The following is a 20,588-nucleotide window of genomic DNA, read 5'->3' on the forward strand; positions in this document are numbered from 1 at the left end:
AGAAAACATAACGTTAGCAACATTAGCTTGTTTTACTGAGAGGGCACCAGGGCGTGAATTAGTTCCCTCTGCTGAATCACAAGGTAATATACTTGCAACAGTCTGAGCCATTTATCTGTATACCCAGCTGTAGACATATGGTCTGAATAAGTACATACTGTAATATCACAATTCTTACAATGTTTAAAAAAAAAAAAAAAAAAGGGGGGTACCCCTGTCAGAACAACTTAATTTTTTTTGTTTACTATAACGTACTTGAAAGTAAGCAGATTATTAAAAACGAATGTTGTCTTTCAGGAGATAAGTATTAATAATTTAAAGAAAGCGTGAAAGAATGAAAAAAAAAAAAAAATTCCATCCATTTTCTATACCCGCTTAATCCAATTTAGGGTTGCGGGGGGGGGGGGGGGGGGGGGGCTGGAGCCTATCCCATCTGTCATTGGGCGAGAGGCGGGGTACACCCTGGACAGGTCACCAGTCCTTCACAGGGCCACACAGAGACAAATGAGACAAACAACCACACATGCTCACGCTCACACTCACTCCCAGGGACAGTTTAGCGTCACCAACTAACCTAACATGCATGTTTTTGGATGGTGGGAGGAAGCCAGAGTACCTGGACAGAACATGCAAACTCCACACAGAAGGGCCCCAGCCTAGATTCAAACCATGAACCCTCATGCTGTGAGGCGAAGGTGCTAACCATCGCACCCCCTAATATATAATGACTATGCCTCTTGTCTAATGGCATGTAACCACCTACATTCCTCAATGTATTCCTATATATTTACATATATACATTTACCTTAGAATTATTTATCCTGTGGGTTACTTTAGTATCAATTTCCTAACTAGTCTGACATACAAGCACTTAGGGATTTGCATACTTTCATTAACTGTCTTTGTCTAAATGTAGACGCACAGGAGTGGATTTGAGGCATTAACCAACGTATCTCTGACGCTGCCACACTGTGTGAGAAAATGTTCAAGACATTCCACACACAGATTTTATTAGAGTGCAGTGGAGCAGGTGCTCACTCACATTATCTGGAGATGTTATACCTGCTTTGAAAGCCCTAATGTAAAATGATTTTCTTCTGATTAATATGTCTATGTATTCTGAGAGACTGGTTTTGGCCGGATCATTATTAATCATTATTTCATTGAAACTGATCAGAGCAATTTTCTTAGATGGGAATAATTCTTTCCTGCTGCTTCTCCCCTCAGCATTCTCTCCCAAACCATTTAGAGAATGTGAGGATGTGAAAAAAAGAGGCTAATCATCCTCACCTCTCTCTCTTTTTGTGTCCCGAGATGACTTCCACAACGTACTATCACACGAAGCTTTTAAAGACTTTTCTTTTTTCCCCCAACTGTCTACGCCACACAGAGCAGTAAAACTAAAAGCTCCCAATTCCACAGAGAGTTGTAAAAGTAAATGTCTCTTACCGTTTCCACTGAGCCACATATTACTGTAAACGTCTTCAGCAACTAAAAGCTTTCCGATTCCATCATCGGACTTAACTGACCTTGCTCAAACACTGATTTACTAAAGGACCTGTTCCGTCTTAGCCATCTTCCGTTTACTAGCCCAGTTCATTCCAGAATGAGCCAATATGCATTTTTAATGATCTACCAGGTATTCATTATTTAGCAGTAGGTAGATTTACTGCCCTGTACCCAAAAGTTAATGGTTGAAACGGCCATTTCCACGTGGCTTGGAGACACAAAGGGCTGATGTTTAAATACAGTTACAGCTATGATGGATGAATGAGTTACATCAGGCAATATTTGTTGAGATGCTACTTTTATATGAATGTCAAAAGAACAAGATCATGCATAAGATGAAATGAACAAGTTTAAGCAAGGAAGTTTAGTTTGCCCTGCTGCTACACATTCGAGGATAGTAGCACCGCCAGCTATGGAATTTAAATAAATCAAGTAAGCTATTTTAAAACACATATTACTGAGCACCATGGAAACCATAGTCTTTCCTCTTTTTGTCAAAACTCCCATAAAATATGAACATGTTTACACTGTAAACAAGAACGGCTGTTCCAGCATGGAAAGAGTTATTAGCGCAAAATGTGGCTAAATGTATAGCCTACTTTTAATTCAACAACCTGCTAAAGATCATCAGCCATTAACACCTTGTGCAACGCCTCACAGAAGCATACAATTTACAAAAAAAAAAAAAACTGTCTAGAAAAACTCCACCCAAACAAAACAGCTAAATAAGACAGGAGAAGTTCACATTGTACTGAATGTATCCTCGAAAAGACAGAGAGTGGAGTAGGTTAAGTTAAAAAAAAAGTTATGAGGTTCTTCAAGAAAAGGTGTACATCACAAGAAAAGATAAACTGGGGAGAGGACGAGAGCATTTTACAATCTTTAATGAAGCAGTAGCTTGACGGCAGCTGTAGTCTACTCACCAGGACTCTATTTTCTGTCTTGTCTCCTTTGATTTCCAGTTTGACTCTTTTCCTCAGTGACAACTTTACCTTCCTCCCCACTGCATCTCTCACACTCTCTACACAAAGGGGAGAGAAAAAGGGGAGAGAAAAGATTGTTAACTCCTTCTGGCTGAGAGGAAGAGTGAAGAAAGCATCACACAGTATCAGCACAGGCAAACTCAAGTAAAAGATCATTTATACATTTCCGGTAAATAATTGACTTTATCTGCCAATTAGAAAGAAATGGGAGATATGGGAGATATTTGACAAGCCCCATTTTTGAAAGAACACGTAGAAATACTCTTTCTTGTAGTTTTCATGTAATTTTCCCCATCGAGAATCCTTCTGAGGAAATATTGAGCTCGTCGTAAACTAGGTGTAAAAAATGCATACACAAGCATCTGCTTAGTGTGTGGTCCTCTGTAGAGACACGCTGTAGGAGAATCAACAGCCAGAGGACCGACTTAAAGAGCAGAACTGGGTCAGCTACCTCGTCATGCTGCTCATTCACCTCTCTCTCTGTCTCACACGCACACACACACCTTCCTGTACACATGTGTCAGGCGTAGGCAGGGATTCTGAGAGTCTACATCTGTGCTGGCATGCACATATCCCCGCCTACAGGCTCCCGAACACCATCATCAGACCACTGTAAAACTAATAATTAGGTAGCGTGCATGATTGCTCATCTGCCTGCTTCGAGCTTCCTAAAGAAATTCCGCTGAAAATATACAACATTTAATTCCATGTTTTCCGGCATTTTTCCCCCCCCTAGTTAAAGCAAAGAGTCAGTCTCAGAGATGACTCTGGTGAGTTTCGGCACAATAATGAGGCCCTGTCTGTTTTAATGACCCTGGGCACTTTTTGGTCACATTTGGAAGAAATTTCCTAACAGACTGTCATGTACATTTTCTTCTGCCAATGTATTAAAACTGTGACAGAAGGGTCTTTTTACTAGCCTGCTGTCTTGTGTTTGTATAGGACAGTAGGGGCACGTGTGCTGGGTCACACAAGCTTGAATGTCAGTGGGGATTCATGTGGAAGATGGGAGAAATGAGAGACCAATGGGCTTGTAAAAAGCTCAAACAATTGACAAGCCCATAAACTAACTCTTGTATTTATTGACCCAGACCAGTTCAGATATGTCTCCTGGTGATAACATGCGTCTGTTATTAAGACATTTCGAAACATGTTAAGGAGGAATATGGTCAACATATATTGAAACAAATATTAACCATCTTCTTCTGCTTAACAGTCACTTCAGCACATCCCCTTCACAAACAGAAACTTGCAGGCAGCAATAAGGACAAACACAGTCTCAGATGAAAGGTACACAAGAATGCTTGGCTCACCAAGACAAAATTATTATGACGCTGTTCAGACAGGACAATGCAATGGGGAAAATCAAACTGTTAAAACATGCAGCTTTGCCTTTTTGTGGAACTGTCATGTATTCTGTCTCATTTTTGCCTAGTCTATTGAAAAATAAATAAATCCACAACAAATAACTCACACAAGTTTTATATCATGGACCCCCCCCCTTCCATAAGTAGCATAATCCTGAAATTCCTCGTCAGAATGCCAAGAGTGATCATTCATGATGCTGAATCACAGGCACCAGTGAATGTTTCAAACAATGGCTGGCTAAACTCTTCCAGACCAAACCTCATGACTTGGTATCATGATGTTTGGTAAGAGTGCAGAATGGGGTCAATTAATTAATGACGTCTGAGGAAACTTTTAGTGAAGAGGGGAAAACCCAAACATTAGATGCAAAAACTCACTCAACGTTTGAGAGAGTTACAATGTAAAGCCTAAAGAAACAGATCAAACACTCAGCATGTCCCATTTAATCCATAATATAATTAGGTTTACTATGTGTTTAAAAGGATGAGTGAAAAGCCTTCACCTTACGATTACCTGGATAGTTCACATGGCAATAAGAAAGACAAAATATTGTGACCTACTGACACTTTCAAATCCATTGAACCACCTACAGTATGGATCAGCTATATACCCAAACATAGTATAAACCTACAACTATATCTTAATGGATGTCCCAGTCTTCAAAAAGCAGCAACATAAATACGCAACATCGTGAGTTCAAGATGAAAGTGCCCTTCATGATAGTTTCAAGAGGCTAAAATCTCACTTCAAACACACCAAAGGGATTAATTTTAACACTCCAGCTCGACTCTGACAACTTTACCTTCCTCCCAACTGCATCTCTCGCACTCTCTACACAAAGAGGACAGAAGAGATGAAAAAATTAATCACACGGTAAAAGCGTTAAAAATAAATTCCACTGGTGTGGAACGCTCCTCTGGCCTCTGTTCCTGAGTTGACCTCGAGGGGCACCATTAGGCTGCATCCTCTGTCAAGTCTTTAAAGCAGATTGCAAGAAAGCCAGAAAGAAAATGACATTCCTCTAACTTAGAAGAGTATTAAATAACTTCGAAAGATAGTCTAATAACATAAGAAAGCCCTTTGTAAAGCTAGAGCTGCTTATTATTTATCATTGATAAAAGAGAATAAGAATAATCCCAGCACTTTCTTTTCAGCACTGTAGCCAGACTGACGAAGAGTCCGAGCTCTGTTGAGACATGTATTCCTTTAACTCTCAGTAGTGATTTCATGAGATTCATGACTACTAAAATTGTTTCAATTAGAGAGAAGATAAATGGAATCCTTCCCACTATTATCACTGATGTATCAACAAGTACAGCAGCTTTAGAAGTATCTTTAGAACTTGATTTGTATTTAAACTGTTTTTTATCCAGTGGATCTCTCTGAGCTAACAACAGCAATAGCTTCTTCTAAACCATCAACTTGTATTTGAGACCCAATCCCAACCAGACTGTTCAAGGAGGTTTTCTCCTTAATCGACACTTCCATATTGGATTTGATCAATCGGTCTTTGTTGACAGAATATGTACCTCAGAGTGTTAAAGTTGCTGAAATAAACCTTTACTAAACCTAAACATACTCTTGATCCAGGAGTGTTAGCTAATTATCGACCAACATCCAATCTCCCTTTTATGCGTAAAGTTCTTGAAAAAAACTGTTGCAGCTCAACTTTGTGATAATTTACACAGAAATAATCTGTTTGAACAGTTTCAGTCAGGATTCAGAGAGCATCATAGCACAGAAACAGCACTGGGGAAAGTTACCAATGATCTCCTCTTAGCTTCTGATAGCAGACTTGTGTCTCTGCTTGTCCTGTTGGATCTCAGTGCTGCATTTGATACGATCGATCACAGCATTCTATTACAAAGGCTTCAACGTGTTATTGGGATTAAAGGAACTGCAATAGGCTTAGGCTCATTAGGTTTAAGTCCAGTTTGTTCTTGTAAAGGAAGAATATTCCTTGCATACCAGAGTAAGTCATGGAGTTCCTCAGGGTTCTGTGCTTAAAGCAGTTCTTTTAAATTATACATGCTTCCATTAGGTAACATTATTAGACAGCACTGCATACATTTCCATTGCTATGCTGATGATACTCAGCTGTACTTATTTATGAACCCAGATGAAACTAATAGGTTGGACAGAATACAAGCATGTCTTAAAGACATAAAGATCTAGCTGAATCAGAACTTTCTGCTTCTAAATTCAGACAAAACTGAAGTTGTTATCTTTGGACCTGAGCGCTTCAGGGAGAAACTATCTAGTTATATAGTTACTCTAGATGGCATTTCCTTTGCTTCCAGTACTACTGCGAGGAACCAGAGTTATTTTTACCAGAATTGATCCTTTGACTCTTTTGAGGTTTCTAGGACTGCCTTCCTTCACCTTCATAATATTGTCAAAATTAGGAACTTCCTGCCTCAGAGTGATGCAGAAAAACTAGTCCATGCATTTGTTACTTCAAGATCGGACTACTGTAATTCTTTGTTATTGGGCCGTCCAAAACCTTCTCTGAAAAGCCTCCAGGTGCAGAGTTCTGATGTGAACTAACAGGAGAGACCATATTTCTCCAGTTTTAGTTTCTCTTCATTGGCTCCCTGTTAAATTCAGAATAGAATTTAATATTCTTCTCCTCACATATAAAGCTCTTAATGGCCGAGCATATCCAAGCTCCAGCATATCTTAAAGGTCTCATTGTGCTATATTTCCAAACAGAGCACTTCACTCTCAAACTGCAGGTTTACTTGTAGTTCCTAGAGTTTCTAAAAGTAGAATATGTCCGGGAAGGAGACACCCTCTCTAACTTTAAGATTAGGCTTAAAACTTTCCTTTTTGACAAAGTTTATATTTAGAGGTGGCTCAGGTGACCCTGAAACATCCCATACTTATGCTGCTATAGGTCTAGACTGCTAGGGGACCTTCTATGACATACCTTTGCTCACTCTGCTCTCTTTTTTCCTCAATTACAATTAAATGGATTGTATCTTTGAAGTGCATTGAGATGGCATTTGTTGTAATTTGGTGCTATATAAATAAAATTGAATGGAGTAGTTTTAAACTAAGTTATCCTATGTTCTAAATAAAATTCATCTTGCCGATTCTTCTTGTGTAATCTTAGCTCAGCTCCCACCTCTACAGCATAACTATACAAGCATAACCAGCATGCCAGCTGACACACAAAAAAAAATCAAATGATATTTGTGTTAAGGTGCAAGGATATCAGTCCGTGCTTCAATAAAAGCGACTGGTTAAAATGTTCTGTGGCGTCACTATGTGCTGCCACGACTAAACAACACTATACTAGAAACCTCACAAATCCACTAAAAGCATCTTTGCCTGTGGGGATTGAACAAGGAGAAAGAGCTTGGGCTTATCCAACATTACACTGAGGTGTCAGACACTGAATTACTTTCCCCAAACAAAGAAACCCTGCACTATAGCCGCAGGACTGGAAGGTTTGTCCACAGTCTCTACAAATAAGTCAAGAGAAGCAAGAAAGCAGGGACAACAAGACTATGCTTAAACTCCTGGACATAGATGCAAGACTGGGGCTTCTGTATGGAAAATAATCCTCTGAGTTATGTGGACAGGGCTGACCACTCATATCTAAACTATGTGTTTTTTCTTCCTTATATAGGCTGTAGCCCACATCACATTAAGAGTGTGTACACCTTAAGGCAGTGCTTCATGTATAAACTGCTTCGAGCTTCACTGTAGCTGAGGCGTTTAAAGCCTGCACAAACTGTGGGTTACGTCTAGTGTTTATTGTAGGAAAATCTATTTGGAAACCCTTCAATAACAAAAGAGGTGGCGACTATGACTAGAAGAAGTGGTCCGATAGGATAATGGTTTCGTATTAGTAAATACAGTAACACTACGTATGTGTCTCTGGCTGCATTTCGAGAGTTTTTATTAACACACACAGCGCACACGGGGCACTGAAGCAGCGATCCCAGTGATTGTTCCAGCCGGGACACATGGCCACTAATCTGTGTTTATGTCTTACCCAGGAGCTCTTTAGGGACCTCTGACACCTCTTCGCTCATTTTGCTGAAGATAATATCCACAACAACGGCAGAAATCCAGTCAACACATCGAGCAGCCTCAGGTTTCTTTTAGAGAATTGTGAGGAGGGAAGAAGAGAGGTGTCAGGTGGTGCCGCCGCCGCAGCCGGTGCGTTTGTCCCGGTTACATTCTCCTCTCCTCCTCTCGCGGTGTCCAGACGATATATCCGCGTTTATCTGGACGCATCTCTTTTCGAAGTCGCAACGGCTTACGGTCCAGGGGTCGTTGGCTGAAGATAGGACAGAAAAACAAGCTAAAGTCTCCTTAAAATCATGTTGAAACCCAGATGAAATCACCACCACTCACGCACATCCTCTGTGGCCGTGGAACCTACCGTAAAGCCGTCGGTATTACAGTAACAGCCAATAGTAAGAAGCGGAGCCCCTCCCCGCCCGTTGATGCCACAGCGAGAGCCGATGTGATGCCTTGGCGTTGTGGCGTGGCAGGAGGGGGCGGTGGTGATGGTGGTGACAGTCTGATATTAATGAGCAGCAAGGTTGCATCATCGGATCCAGAGAAACAGGGACCTCTAGTGGTTAAACGAGTGCATTAACACCGACGCAGATGAAGCCACACAATCTAAATAGTAATACCTACTTGTCAACAGTTAGCTTAAATAATATAAATACTAGGCCCAAATACACTCTAATTCCCTACAGGAGTATTATAGGAGTTCTTGGAGGGATTATTGAAAGGAATTAACAGACACAGGCCTGAGGACTTAAGGGGTCAGGGGGCCTCTGGTCCAGAGCCCCTGCCTGAACTGACCGTTTGATAATCAGTTAGTTGGTCAAACCAGTCCAAAGAGGAAAAACGGTGAGGCCGGGATACAACATGACTCAAAACAATTACATAACAAAAAAAAAAGACTTTGAATAAGATGTTCCACGTGACTATAAACAATACTAACGATGTTCAAAGCAACAGCAGAGGGACTCGGTTTGTCTTAACATAAATACAGAAAGACCTTTTTGTACCAATACAACAAGATGGATACAAAGATTTTGAACTAATTAAATTCAGTCTATTTATAAAACACATATAAGCATAACTGTTATCTCTGGTCATTTTATATTAAAAAACAAAACAAAAAAACAAGTTCATCCAATTAGATACTACCCAATTCAACCCAATAATAATACAGTTCAGTGTCTAATTCTTTATAGTTCATTGAAATCATTGTAAAACAGTCAAATTCAATTTATTTCAGTAAATCTCACTGCAATTGTAAAGCTAAGTAAACCAACCGTTCGACAGCAGAGTGAAGGGAGGTGTTCAGCCCTAAGCTTTATCAAAAAGAAAACTACAAATCTTAAAGGTAGAGAGGGTGTCTGCTACCCACACTTAGAGTGGGAGTTGGTTCCACAAGAGAGGAGCCTAATAACCTAAGGCTCTGTCTCCCATTCCACTTTGTTGATTCTGGGAACCACAAGTGAACCTTCGATCTGAGAGTGATGCACTCTGTTGGGAAAATATGGAACTGTAAGGTCATCGAGATTCAGTTGAGCTTGCTCATTAAAAGCTTTACAGAATTGTATACTTCCCTATGGATTTAGAAGTTTAGCAGTGACACGGAAATGAGATGAATGTAAATCTGATCTATCAATATGAAGCTCACTGGCACTGCGTCTTTAATGGCCATGTTGTCTGTGTGATGGATGGTCCGGGTGATCCTCACATATCTGGCCATGTAAAAGGTATAGAAGAGACGAGTGCTGTGAACGCCGACGTAGTCAACTTTGACGTAGCAGTAGACCAGCTCACACGATTTAGCTTAGCATAGGCTCCATCTCTCTGAACGTCTGTTAATGGAAAGCTTGGTAAATGCTGGTGAAAATCTCAAACATTATCAAAACAGGAATGGGGTTCATTTGAGCAGATTGCTCCCTTAAACTCTGTTTTTCAAACAATTACTAAGCATTTCTTTCTTTCAATTTTCAGCCCAGCAGTTTCATGTCCAATCCCACTGTTCGATGTGGAGGAAAAGGAATAAATGCAACGTCAGCTCAAAGGTGTGTGTGAACTGCACATTATGAATTAAAACTATACATTTTGTTACAATTTGGTGGAAAGATGTTGATGAAGGACCCAAACGCAGCCCAACAGAGGACTAAAGGAGGTTGAAGATGAACTTAACTTATTTATTCCTTAAAGGGGAACTCTGGTATTTTCAAACCTAGACCTTATTTCTGGCATGAAATACGTTTATCTACTCACTGAGAACAGTTTGGCGAAAGTCGGCGTCCTTCGGAAGCTATTTAGATAACTTGCCATCCATATAACGGAGTTAACGGGGCAAAGACGATGCAGCCTCTAAATAAGGACGCCTACTTTCGCCAAACTGTTCTCGGTGAGTAGATAAATGTATTTCATGCCAGAAATAAGGTGTAGGTTTAAAAATACCGGAGTTCCCCTTCAACAAAAAGCACGGCAGAGCCGGAAAATCACAACCAAACTGGAGAGAAAAAACAAAATACAGACAAAACTCAAAAAGATATAACTAACCAGAACTTGAAGGAAACTTGGCCTAGAGTCTGAACGAAAAGTTGTAACAGCCAGGATCTGTAGGAGACTGTACAGTTTGGGGAGAGTGATGCTATCAGGCACCAGCCTGATAGCAGCTGAGGAGAATAAACACAGGTCAGACAAAGGAGCTAATGTACAACAGGGAGAACTGAGGAAAATTACTGGATGAATATTAAAACAGGAACAAAACTAAACTGGAGACAGGACAAGACTACACTGACACGCAAAGTCAAAAACTAAGACGAAACGTTTGACGATAAACAGATAAAGACTAGAGAAAAACCAAACCGCAAAAGCCTCATAAAACCCAATAACCTGACCGACAAGAAAACTAGATAGAAACAATACAGAAAAACCAAAGCATGACAAACAAAAAACAAACAAAAAAATCCACAAAAAACACAAACCCTTACACATTTGATGACATACATTTTTACCACAAGGCCTGATTAAAACTTGATTGGGGTTTTATTTCTGTTCAGTGCCTTTTTAATACTAACAGAGATTTTGACCAAAGCTTTACATGGCACTGTATGAAATTAAACACATTTGTTATGTATTTTATCTTTATTTTCATCTTAGTTGCTGCCTGCAGTGATTTTGTTCTTAACTATTTAAGCTCTAATGTTGATCTATAACACAAAGTGCATTTCACTGCATCATTCATGAACGAAATTAAGTGTTATAACTGATGAATTCATTAAAAAAAACAGCTAATTAAACATAACCAGAGAATTTATTTTGAGTATGTTCAACTGCTACGGAACAGAAAACTACGAGTTTTATTAGTTGGTGTTGGTCATTTCAGAGTTAGAGACTTTGACAATTCACATTCTGGAACAGGTTATTATTCTAAATGAGGTTATTGTCCACTATATTTTCTCAGTAAATGATTTGAGAAAAGAGAAAGTGATTTAATCTTCTGAGCCTAACTCCTGAATGTTCAAGATTCCATATAAATTCACAACCACATGAGATTAGTTTAACTGGACATATACTAATGGCTGAATGAGACCATCTTTCTAATAGTAGAACATGAAAAAAAACATTAATTTCATCTATATAATATGAATGCAGTCTGTTAGCATGAACATGTTTGATCTGCTAATACCAACGTGATTCGTAGGCTTAAAGTTGCCAGAAATGGGATGTCCCATGCAATAGGGGTGAAATAATTTTGCTGGTTACTACAAGCTGTCACACAAATACAGAACTCAGTGCAAATCTCCACCACTAGGTGGAAACCTGGAGCACGCTCACAGAGCTGGCCTTGAGTGCTGTTGCACTGCTGTTTCACAAGCTGCCTCTCCTTACACGTATAAACACAGAAAACACAGATTCTATGTGGGATTATGGTGTGCACAAGAGTGTGTTGAAGCAGGGATCATACCATCGATGTGGAGTGGCAAAGAATGGAAAACATCAAACACGGAAGGATCTCTCTACCACTACTAATGAACTGAGACACTGAGAATGCAGCCTTCACTCCTGGCTTTTTTTACATAAAGAGATCTTGAGCTCTTTCTGGTAAATGACCATGTTAACTTTGAGAGTTGCTTCAATATCTAGATGGATTCAGTTAAATTTCTTTCAATAACCATCTTTTTCTTCATGTTCCCTTATTTAGATCCTAACTGGACAAACTACATTGAATTTCAGTGCACCAGACTATTGGACAGAAAATGACTCGGTGTCATTGGAAAAGGGGGTCATCCGTCAATGAGCTCTCAAATTTAAAGGTTGAGAGAGGTTAGACAGATAAATAACTTTCAGTCTCTAGTCTCTAATGTGCTTGGTAAAAATGGATGTCATATGTGAATATTTAGTTTTTAATGTTGCAGTGTTCACAGGCAGAGGAGGCGCCATCATGTGGTGATTTGTTGAAGCTGCATACTGTTACAGTGCTCTGATTTCTGTGGTTGGTGGGGACACCATCAACTTTATTTTGTTGTTGCGCTTGACAAGTAAAATGTTTCAGCTTGATACCAAACAATTTTACAGAGTTCCTCCAATAAAAAAATATTCAAAAGCTTACGTTTATGTAAATGTGCCGTCGAACCAAAGATCTTTAGATTAAGATCATTTGCACAGTTCATCTATTCAATAGATCTAAGCGGATGTATTCATCCACTTTTGAAATGTCAGTTATAAAAACAAAGTAATAATGGTCATATTACCCCTATGACACAGTTTTATGTTGCCTACAAAAAATAAAATTAAAAGCAAACTTAAAAAAACATTTGTGGGACAGTAATCACCCTTTGTTAAACAGACAAATGAGGAGAAAAGATGCTCTTGTTTCACAGGAAAGAGGTTTATCTCATAGTAATATGGACTTCGCGTCGACTTTTTGAGCGAGAGTTGCTACTTTGATGACTAAGTATCTCGTCCAGTTTGTCTGCCATGGAGGTAAGTTTGGCATCCCTCAGCTTTTTTGGCAGTTGTCTCAGCTGCTCCACTGGAGCCTGGGCCAGCCATGCTATGATCTGATCCAGAAGAAGGTCTTCCTCTTTGGGAAGAGTTGTGCGCTCAGCCTCCTTTTCGGACTTGCGTATGATCCTGTTGTAGGGAAAAGACGGTTTAACTTTCGTCAAGGTGCAATGAAAGTAAATTAGATTAAAATATGTGACAGACGGAGGAGACACGATAGTTACAAGTAAAAGTGTCTGCTCACCTGCCGACAAATCTTCTCAGTTGTCTGACCCGATCCCTCTGAGTGATAATGAATTTAGAGAGGATGATCCTGAGCTCCTCACCTGAGAAGGAAAGCGACTCGCGTTTAAAGGTAATTCTAAACTTGGTAGTTTTTGCCGCACCAAATCTTCAAATGTCATGGATGTTAGAACCGAGTGCAACTGAATTCACTGTACAAAGTGCGCACCTTCAGCTGTAAAACTTTCGCTGGAGCCACACACGGTGTCATGGAAGGATGACCCAGGGAGGAGCACAAACTCCCCGTTTGCGCACTCCCGATGTTTCACGCACGAATCTATAGCAGAAGATGAGTTCGAAAAATAGCCCTCGGGGCACTCATCACAGACAGTGTCCTTTTGCGACGTACCTAGGGAAAAAAAACGTGCAAAAAAATGTGCAAAGCTGCAATGAGTAAGTGTATTATTCATATTACCGACCTGGTAATTATTATATTTAATATATTTTCTGTACAGATTTCCAGGTGCATACTATTAATGTACGGGGCCATAATAGTCTACATCCCCAGCCCTTTTTGCATTTCCTACCTTTGATTTGAACACCATCTCCAGGGCCGCACTTAGAGTGTCTCATGCAAAAGTCATCCATCCAGTAGCCCTCTTTGCACCGACAGACCCTGTTGTTTACCGGGGAGCACTCCGTCTCCACCTCCAGGTTTTGAGTGCAGATGTTGTTGCAGTACAGACATCTCGTCAGGTAGTTCCACAGCTCGGTGTAGTGCCCACTTCTGCAGGACACGCACTTTGTGGGCGCGGTTGCGGTGCAGTGAGCTTCCATATGAGTTCCCGGCGGACATTTATCACATCTGAGAGTCTTACCGGTAAACGGGTCGTGGTGCTCATACGTGGGAGCGGGATCTGCCACCATAGCACCGAAAAGGGCTACAGGGAGCAGGAACAACACGGTCAGGGGGAGCTGCGGAGAGGACAATAAGAACATGAACAGGTAGTAATTGATTCATTTTCCAAACCTGCTTCATCGTGTTTAGGTGCACTCTGGACTACAGTCCATCACAGGGCCAACACAGAAACAAACAACCATGCATCACTTGTAGAATAAAGTTCGTATCACCTTGTTAAGTAAGCCTGGTCTGCATGATTTTAGAATATGGAGGTAAGCGAGTACCCGGAGATAACGCGTGCTTGCAGGAGTGAGCCAGCTGTGTAACTTTGATGCTGTGAGGCAACACAGTTAACAACCTCATCAACCTGCAGCACGTGAGCACTGAGTTTTCTAATCATAATAATGGGTACAGAACTTACTCCAACCAAAAAAGTATTCAGATATACGTCACAATAATGCAATATAACTCTGACATGTTAAGTAAATCTGAATATGCACAGTACTGGGTAATTACAGAAAAATCGGGATTTTGAACTATACTCAGCTGCATATTCATTGGAAGTTTTTATGAGTTTACATTCAATTTGAAATGACCCAGTTAATGTATCACCATCAATATGATGTTGCCACGTTTAACAGTCACAAACACAAAAGGGGTTGGAGTTTCTTCAAAACTCTATTCAGATCTGTTCCATTCTTACTCTGCAACCACAGGGATGTAATATGATGTGTTGCTGTCTTGTACACAACCGATAACCCCTTAGTAAAAATGACTTACCTTTGACCTAACCTGACATTTAGCACCTGTAGTTATGGCTCAGTGTCCAGAAACACCAACAAATCTCTAAAGCATATATAAATCGTCTAATGTACAATAGTTTTGCTGGAAGTCTTTTATCGTAAGCTCAGATAGAGTTTTATGCAGAATACTCACCACGCTCATGATGTCTTCAGTTCTGCTAATGAGGGTTTGACAGACGGATCAGGTTCATTTTATAGCGATGGTGGGCGTGTTTTTTTTTTTTTTTTTTTGCTTATTCAGTTGTAAAAGCCCTGCTTGAAAGGTCAGCCAGCTTCCACATTTACAGTAGATGAGGAAAGCTTTAGGAAGTAATAAATCAAACTGAGATCAAACTGTAATTAATGAGATCATCTTGATCCTGTATGGTTACACTGATTGTGGCTGGTTATTTCTGTTATTTATTCATTTTTTCTCAATTGTTGGACAAATTAACTTTGACTTTAATTCAGAATTGATCAAATTTGGCGCTTTAATGCTTGTGATACAGCTCCTGATATGAAACTATGTGACCACAGCTGTCCTGATAATTCCAATCTTGCTGGGTCTGCTGTCAACTGAAGAAAATGGGACCAAACCCCATGAGTAGAATATATCATCTCCTGATTTAATTTACATTTCACTTGTGCTTCTTATTTGGTAAGACAAATTATGTAACTTTAGATACTTTGAAACAGATAGTTTACTTTTAGAATGTTAGGAATTTTTCCACAAATACTTTATTATGATCATATAACTATTCAGGCGTCTACATCAAGTCACCTGCTGCACAATCTGTAATCATTTTATTGTGACTAGAAAAAGGTTTTTAATTAAAATCCCTGTAAAACATTAAAACTGAGTTGTTTTATTAATGTACAGTAATTTGGTCAAATTGCAAAATGTTTCAAGGAAATTTCTGTTTTTGCACAACTTGAAGAACTCCTATCTTCGTCTTCTAAGAAATGTCACTTCAATGACATTTGCATGCTGATATGTCATTGTGACATACATTTACGATATTTTACAAACGTATACGATTTTTTGGTTTGTCACCCTTTTTTCCCTTGAGCACTGTGAGTCACTATATGGTGTGCGCACAATGACTATTTGCTGATTTAGCAGATACATTAATTTAAAACGCTGTTTGTAGTCTGTGAGTCAAATGAATAGCTGCACGTCTCTGATCGCTTCCTGTTTTCACAGACCACAATTATACTCTGAAAGGGTGTGTTGATGAAAAATGATTTGTAATTCATTGAACTTTATGCTTCAATCTTATGCATTTACTTTGCAGAAAAACACACTGGTTCCTCCCTTTATGTTATAATCTGTGATATTTTCTAACTAGAAAACTCCAAGAAGAAACTAAATGCTTTTTTTCAGATTTAGTGACTTTACAATTATTTATTTTTTTATTTTATCAAAGCTAAGGCTTTCATACTCAAAACTACATCAGGATTTGATGTCTGCTAATAGATAGCTGCATAGAAAATAAACTAACTGATATACATTACGGTCAATATAGAGTTCTGGGCCCTGAAACATTCACATTATGGTGTTGTCTCAGAGACTGTCACTGCAGACAAAAGGTGCATACATGACACGGAAAGATATTCACAAAAAAAAATACATCAGCATAATTAGATTCAGTGCAAGTGATATCAAATTTCTCATGTTTTTATTCAAAATTGGGCCAGTTATTGTTCTAAAAAGGCCTCTCCTGAAAAGAGAAACATTGATGTTTCAAGTTCAAATCTTGCCTTTACAATTAGATTATTGATAATTAATTTTTATTGAAATCATTCATTTCTTGCTGATGAATGTCATTGACGGCTTTCAATTTGCATTCATCATACCATAGCATATAAAGGGCCCTTATGTAGATTTTAGTCCATCAAATTGGGTAGTCTAAGAGTTCTAGTGTTATCTCTAGATGTATTGGGCTACTGGGTCAGGATCTCCGAAGTTTAAGGCAGGGATTTGTTCCTGGAATCGTGAATCAGAAAGCACAGCAGGTGGAGTGCCACAAGGTTCAGTTCTCGGAACCCTCCAATTCAAGCAGTGCATGCTTCCCTTTTTCAATTTCTCCAAAAAGCCTTCACATTTGTTTTCACTTGCAGGTTAGGTCTAAACAACTAAACATCTGAAGAACTTGGTTGGTTATAAGCATAAAGAAAATTAGAAAAAAATACTTTACCTTAAAATAGACCTTTTTATGGCAGTCTACCACACAAATAATTCTGGTCCATCGGATGTGGTGCACCTTAAATAAACAACTGGATGTCACTAAACTTACATAATTCAAATGAAGAAATAAAATTAAAAAAATTATTTCTGGAAGTGAAGAAAGAAGGCTGTTGTTCAGTGTTTACCATCAGTCTAAGACAGATCAATCGAATGCCCAAAAAAAGAATTTAGATTTAGTAAATTGGAAGTCTCATTGACACATCGCTATGTCAATGTCAAAATTTTAGCATTTTAAATATTTTACTGTGATAACAAATTTTGCATCCAAACAAGATTATTCTGAAAGCTTTTTAAAAGTCCTTTAATTTTTTGTAGGGTGGATTATTCATGAAATATCTGCGTATAATTTACCTTCCATTCACAGTGAAGCTTTTGTTAGAATACAAACAAGAAGGCAGAGATGAGAAATCACTCCAGTTCTTCTTTCCTTGCACTGGCATGCAGTTAAAACAGAATCTAAATTAAAGTTATATCTACTGTCTAGAAGCTTCTCAATGTCTGGTCTCACCATACTGTATATTAGAGTTTGCAAAATACAAGACGGGAAGGTCTAAAATATCCATGGACTGGTCAGTGTCCCCCAGCTGGAGCTTAAAACTATTATGTTATTTTTTATCCACTTCTTGTTTTTACACTTCTTCTTTCTAACATAGAACTTGAACCTGCATGTATAGTTGGCAAAGTAAACTAGGAGTGGCAACCGTTGAAAAACGCATGCTAAACTGCCCTCAAGCACCCTCTCGGGAGCCAAAACGCATGCTGTAGTGTCCTCTTGGGAGTCAAAACATGTACTTAACTGCCTTAAAGTGCCCTCTTGGGAGCCAAAACACATCCTAAAGTGCCCTCCCGGGAGCCAAAACATGTGCTAAGGTGCCCTCTTGGGAGCCAAAGCGCATGCTAAAGTGTCCTCTACAGTGGTGAGGACGTGCTATATGTGTTTTTTGTCTTTCCGCCACTGCTTCTGAAAAACTCTTTTTTTTTAATACCAAATCATATTACACGTCACATTATTGCAATTATTGAGGTTGCAATGTGTTTTTCCAGATGCTTCGTTTTAGTACAACTTACTTTTCCAGTCCTTTATTTCTTTTACCCTTCCCTACTTTTTTAAGACATGCTGCCACATCAAATTCTAACATGGCTAACATTTTTCATGAAATAGTAAAAAGACTCACTGTGTTTAACTCACTCACTGTGGTGTTCTCCTAGGCAGTGGCTTGCTGGGGACGGGGGTGCTCCGAGTGGGATAAGAACAGACTCAACAGACTGATAAAAAGAGCCAGCTCAGTCTGTGACGGGGGAGAGGAGGACTCTGGCCAAACCACCCCAAGTGTAAGGAATGTTTCTGAAGGTCCTTCATGCTATCATCAATCAGACTATATAATGCTGCATTGTAACCATACATACATGCAATAATCTGTTAAAATTTCATGTTGAAATGTCATATTTTAAATCATTTTTGTATTGCGTCTTTTGTTTTTGTACAATTATATTGTATATATAATTTAGAAAAATCTAAACTGCCCATCTACCCCTGCCTCATTGAGCTGCTGTAACAGTGAATTTTCCCCACTGTGGGAACAATAAAGTTTATCTTATCTTATCTAAACATTTTATGTTTTCTATGATCGATCGTGAATAAAATGTTCAATCTTCAGAGATTTGCAAATAATTTAATTCTGCATTCTGTTTGCTTGTTATGAATTACATAATGAGTGATGTATATTTGTTGAGTCACTATTAGATTAAATTTCAGTCGAATTACTGCATACTCACACTCCTTCATAGGAAAGTATATGTTTCAAAACAACATGACAGTGCAGCGTATGTGAGGTTTCTTGGAGTTTCAGTTGTAGAAATGTTGGTGGATTCAAAACTTAAAGGTTTTCTCAAGAGAACTCCCAACGCTGTGAGTATGTTCTATTCATAAAAGATCAGAAATATAAAAACTTGCTGTGGCAGGTTCTGAGAATATTATTTGTAGCCTATTTATATGTGATCTATCAGGACAATTTCCTCCTTTGTAATGATGCACAAATGAGGATTTCGTCAGGCATATATATATCTCCAGTGAAACGAAAAAATAAAACCTTAGTTGATAAAAACCTTCCTCTTTTTTTGCTCTTTCAAAGGCCAGCAGAAAAGTGAACGTCAACCACGTGTCTGTTCATTACTTATTTATGTTGAAACAATGCATTCTCACAAACAGAATTTAGTCAGATTATTTGTCATCTTCACAATTTAGTCATATAAGCTTTAAAAAGTGGACCAGTCAGGCAAATATACAATACAGATCATACATTTATAGTATAAAAGTGATAAGACAAAATATCACTTCATGAACTTGCAGCATTTGGAATCCAGTATTTCTGATAAAAGTAATAAACACAAGCTTTTACATGTTCAGGAAGTAAAATTACATTTTAAATAAAAACAATTGCACTCCTTTGTACATTCATATAACTGTGAAAAAAAATTCAAACAAGCTTTACTAATCAGCAGTCCAGAACAAACAACCCAACAAAGGACAGCCGAGAAAAATAAATGTATTTCATTATGAAATCGAATCCTTGCTCTCAAACAGCGAGAAAGCACTAATAATAAAAACACAGAACCTGCCAGCCCATTTTCCATAAAACAGTGTGCTATTTACATATTAAATAGTATTCCATTTTTCACAGACTCTGGTCAAAAGGTTTCCAGGAAAACAGATGTGTGAAGACACCAATGTGTGATACTTTTTTTCCTTTTCAGGCTTTTCAGATAAATCACGGCACAAAGATACTGTAGACTCATAAGGAAGGATATTACTTTAGCATCATTTGTTATTGAACAGAATAAAAATGTCCTAATTTAGAGTGAGATTAAATCACAGAGGCAAAGAGGGGTTTACTGTTCCAATTTGTCTTCCATGTTCTAGTTACAGTGACCTAAAAAGGAAATCATTCAGATTTCTCTGTTCAGAGACTTCAGATTTTATGTGTCAGGCCATAATGAGGAAACTCATAAAATGAGGTAAATACAACCTCAGATCACCAACAACAAATGAAATGTTTCACTGCGTCATTATTATTAAATGAACCCAAGCAAAAATGCAGAAGTAGTGTTGTTTGTAGAACCACCTGTGGCAGAATTAACTGGAACTAATCATTTTCTGTATGACATCCTCAGTGTCTAACATGATTCATCGTTGGTCGACTCTTCTTTAAAATATAGATTCAGTTCATTGAAGTTTGTTGGGATTTGTTTCTGCAAAGCTCTCATCAGCACCAGCCACAACATTCTAATAAGTTTGAGGTCTGGACTGGGCCATTGAAACACGTTAAGCTTAAGCTGTGCTGCCATGTTCTTTTTTTAAAAAAAGAATAGAAATATCCAAACAAGCCATATTTGTTCAGTCTTTTTTTAAATTCTATTGTCAGGAACTTTAACCGTAGCATGTTAGCTAATTGAAGCCTAAGGTGTGTGTCTCTTAGGTTTTTGCAGTTTCTCTGAGCATTGCACAGACTTAAACCTATTGAGACATCCACTCCTGTCAGGACTGGTAATTGTCTTCA

At 38.8% G+C, this 20,588-nt stretch overlaps 2 protein-coding genes across 3 annotated transcripts in view; both read right to left on the reverse strand.

Annotated features, from left to right (window-relative positions):
* The window catches only part of LOC140316691 (F-actin-uncapping protein LRRC16A-like), a 58,806-nt gene extending 50,477 nt beyond the window's left edge, over positions 1-8,329 (reverse strand). For both annotated transcript variants that reach the window (XM_072394623.1, XM_072394622.1), the window contains exons 1-2: positions 7,864-8,329; positions 2,433-2,530 (exon numbers count right to left, since the gene is read on the reverse strand). In XM_072394623.1, the coding sequence (XP_072250724.1) occupies positions 2,433-2,530; positions 7,864-7,903 (138 nt within the window). In that variant the 5' untranslated portion in view covers positions 7,904-8,329. The remainder of the gene's footprint in view (positions 1-2,432; positions 2,531-7,863) is intronic.
* Positions 8,006-14,985, reverse strand: LOC140316976 (uncharacterized). The gene is made up of 8 exons (XM_072395058.1): positions 14,938-14,985; positions 13,688-14,075; positions 13,345-13,509; positions 13,123-13,204; positions 12,796-13,007; positions 10,428-10,543; positions 8,229-8,397; positions 8,006-8,151 (listed from the first exon to the last, which is right to left on the reverse strand). Exons 1-8 carry the CDS (start codon positions 14,944-14,946, stop codon positions 8,006-8,008), a joined length of 1,287 nt encoding a protein of 428 aa, XP_072251159.1. The 5' UTR covers positions 14,947-14,985.
* Positions 14,986-20,588: the final 5,603 nt, after the last annotated feature.

This window comes from Leuresthes tenuis, unplaced genomic scaffold (assembly GCF_036924035.1).
Source record: "Leuresthes tenuis unplaced genomic scaffold, fLeuTen1.0.hap1 SCAF_10, whole genome shotgun sequence".
Taxonomy (NCBI): Eukaryota; Metazoa; Chordata; class Actinopteri; order Atheriniformes; family Atherinopsidae; genus Leuresthes; species Leuresthes tenuis.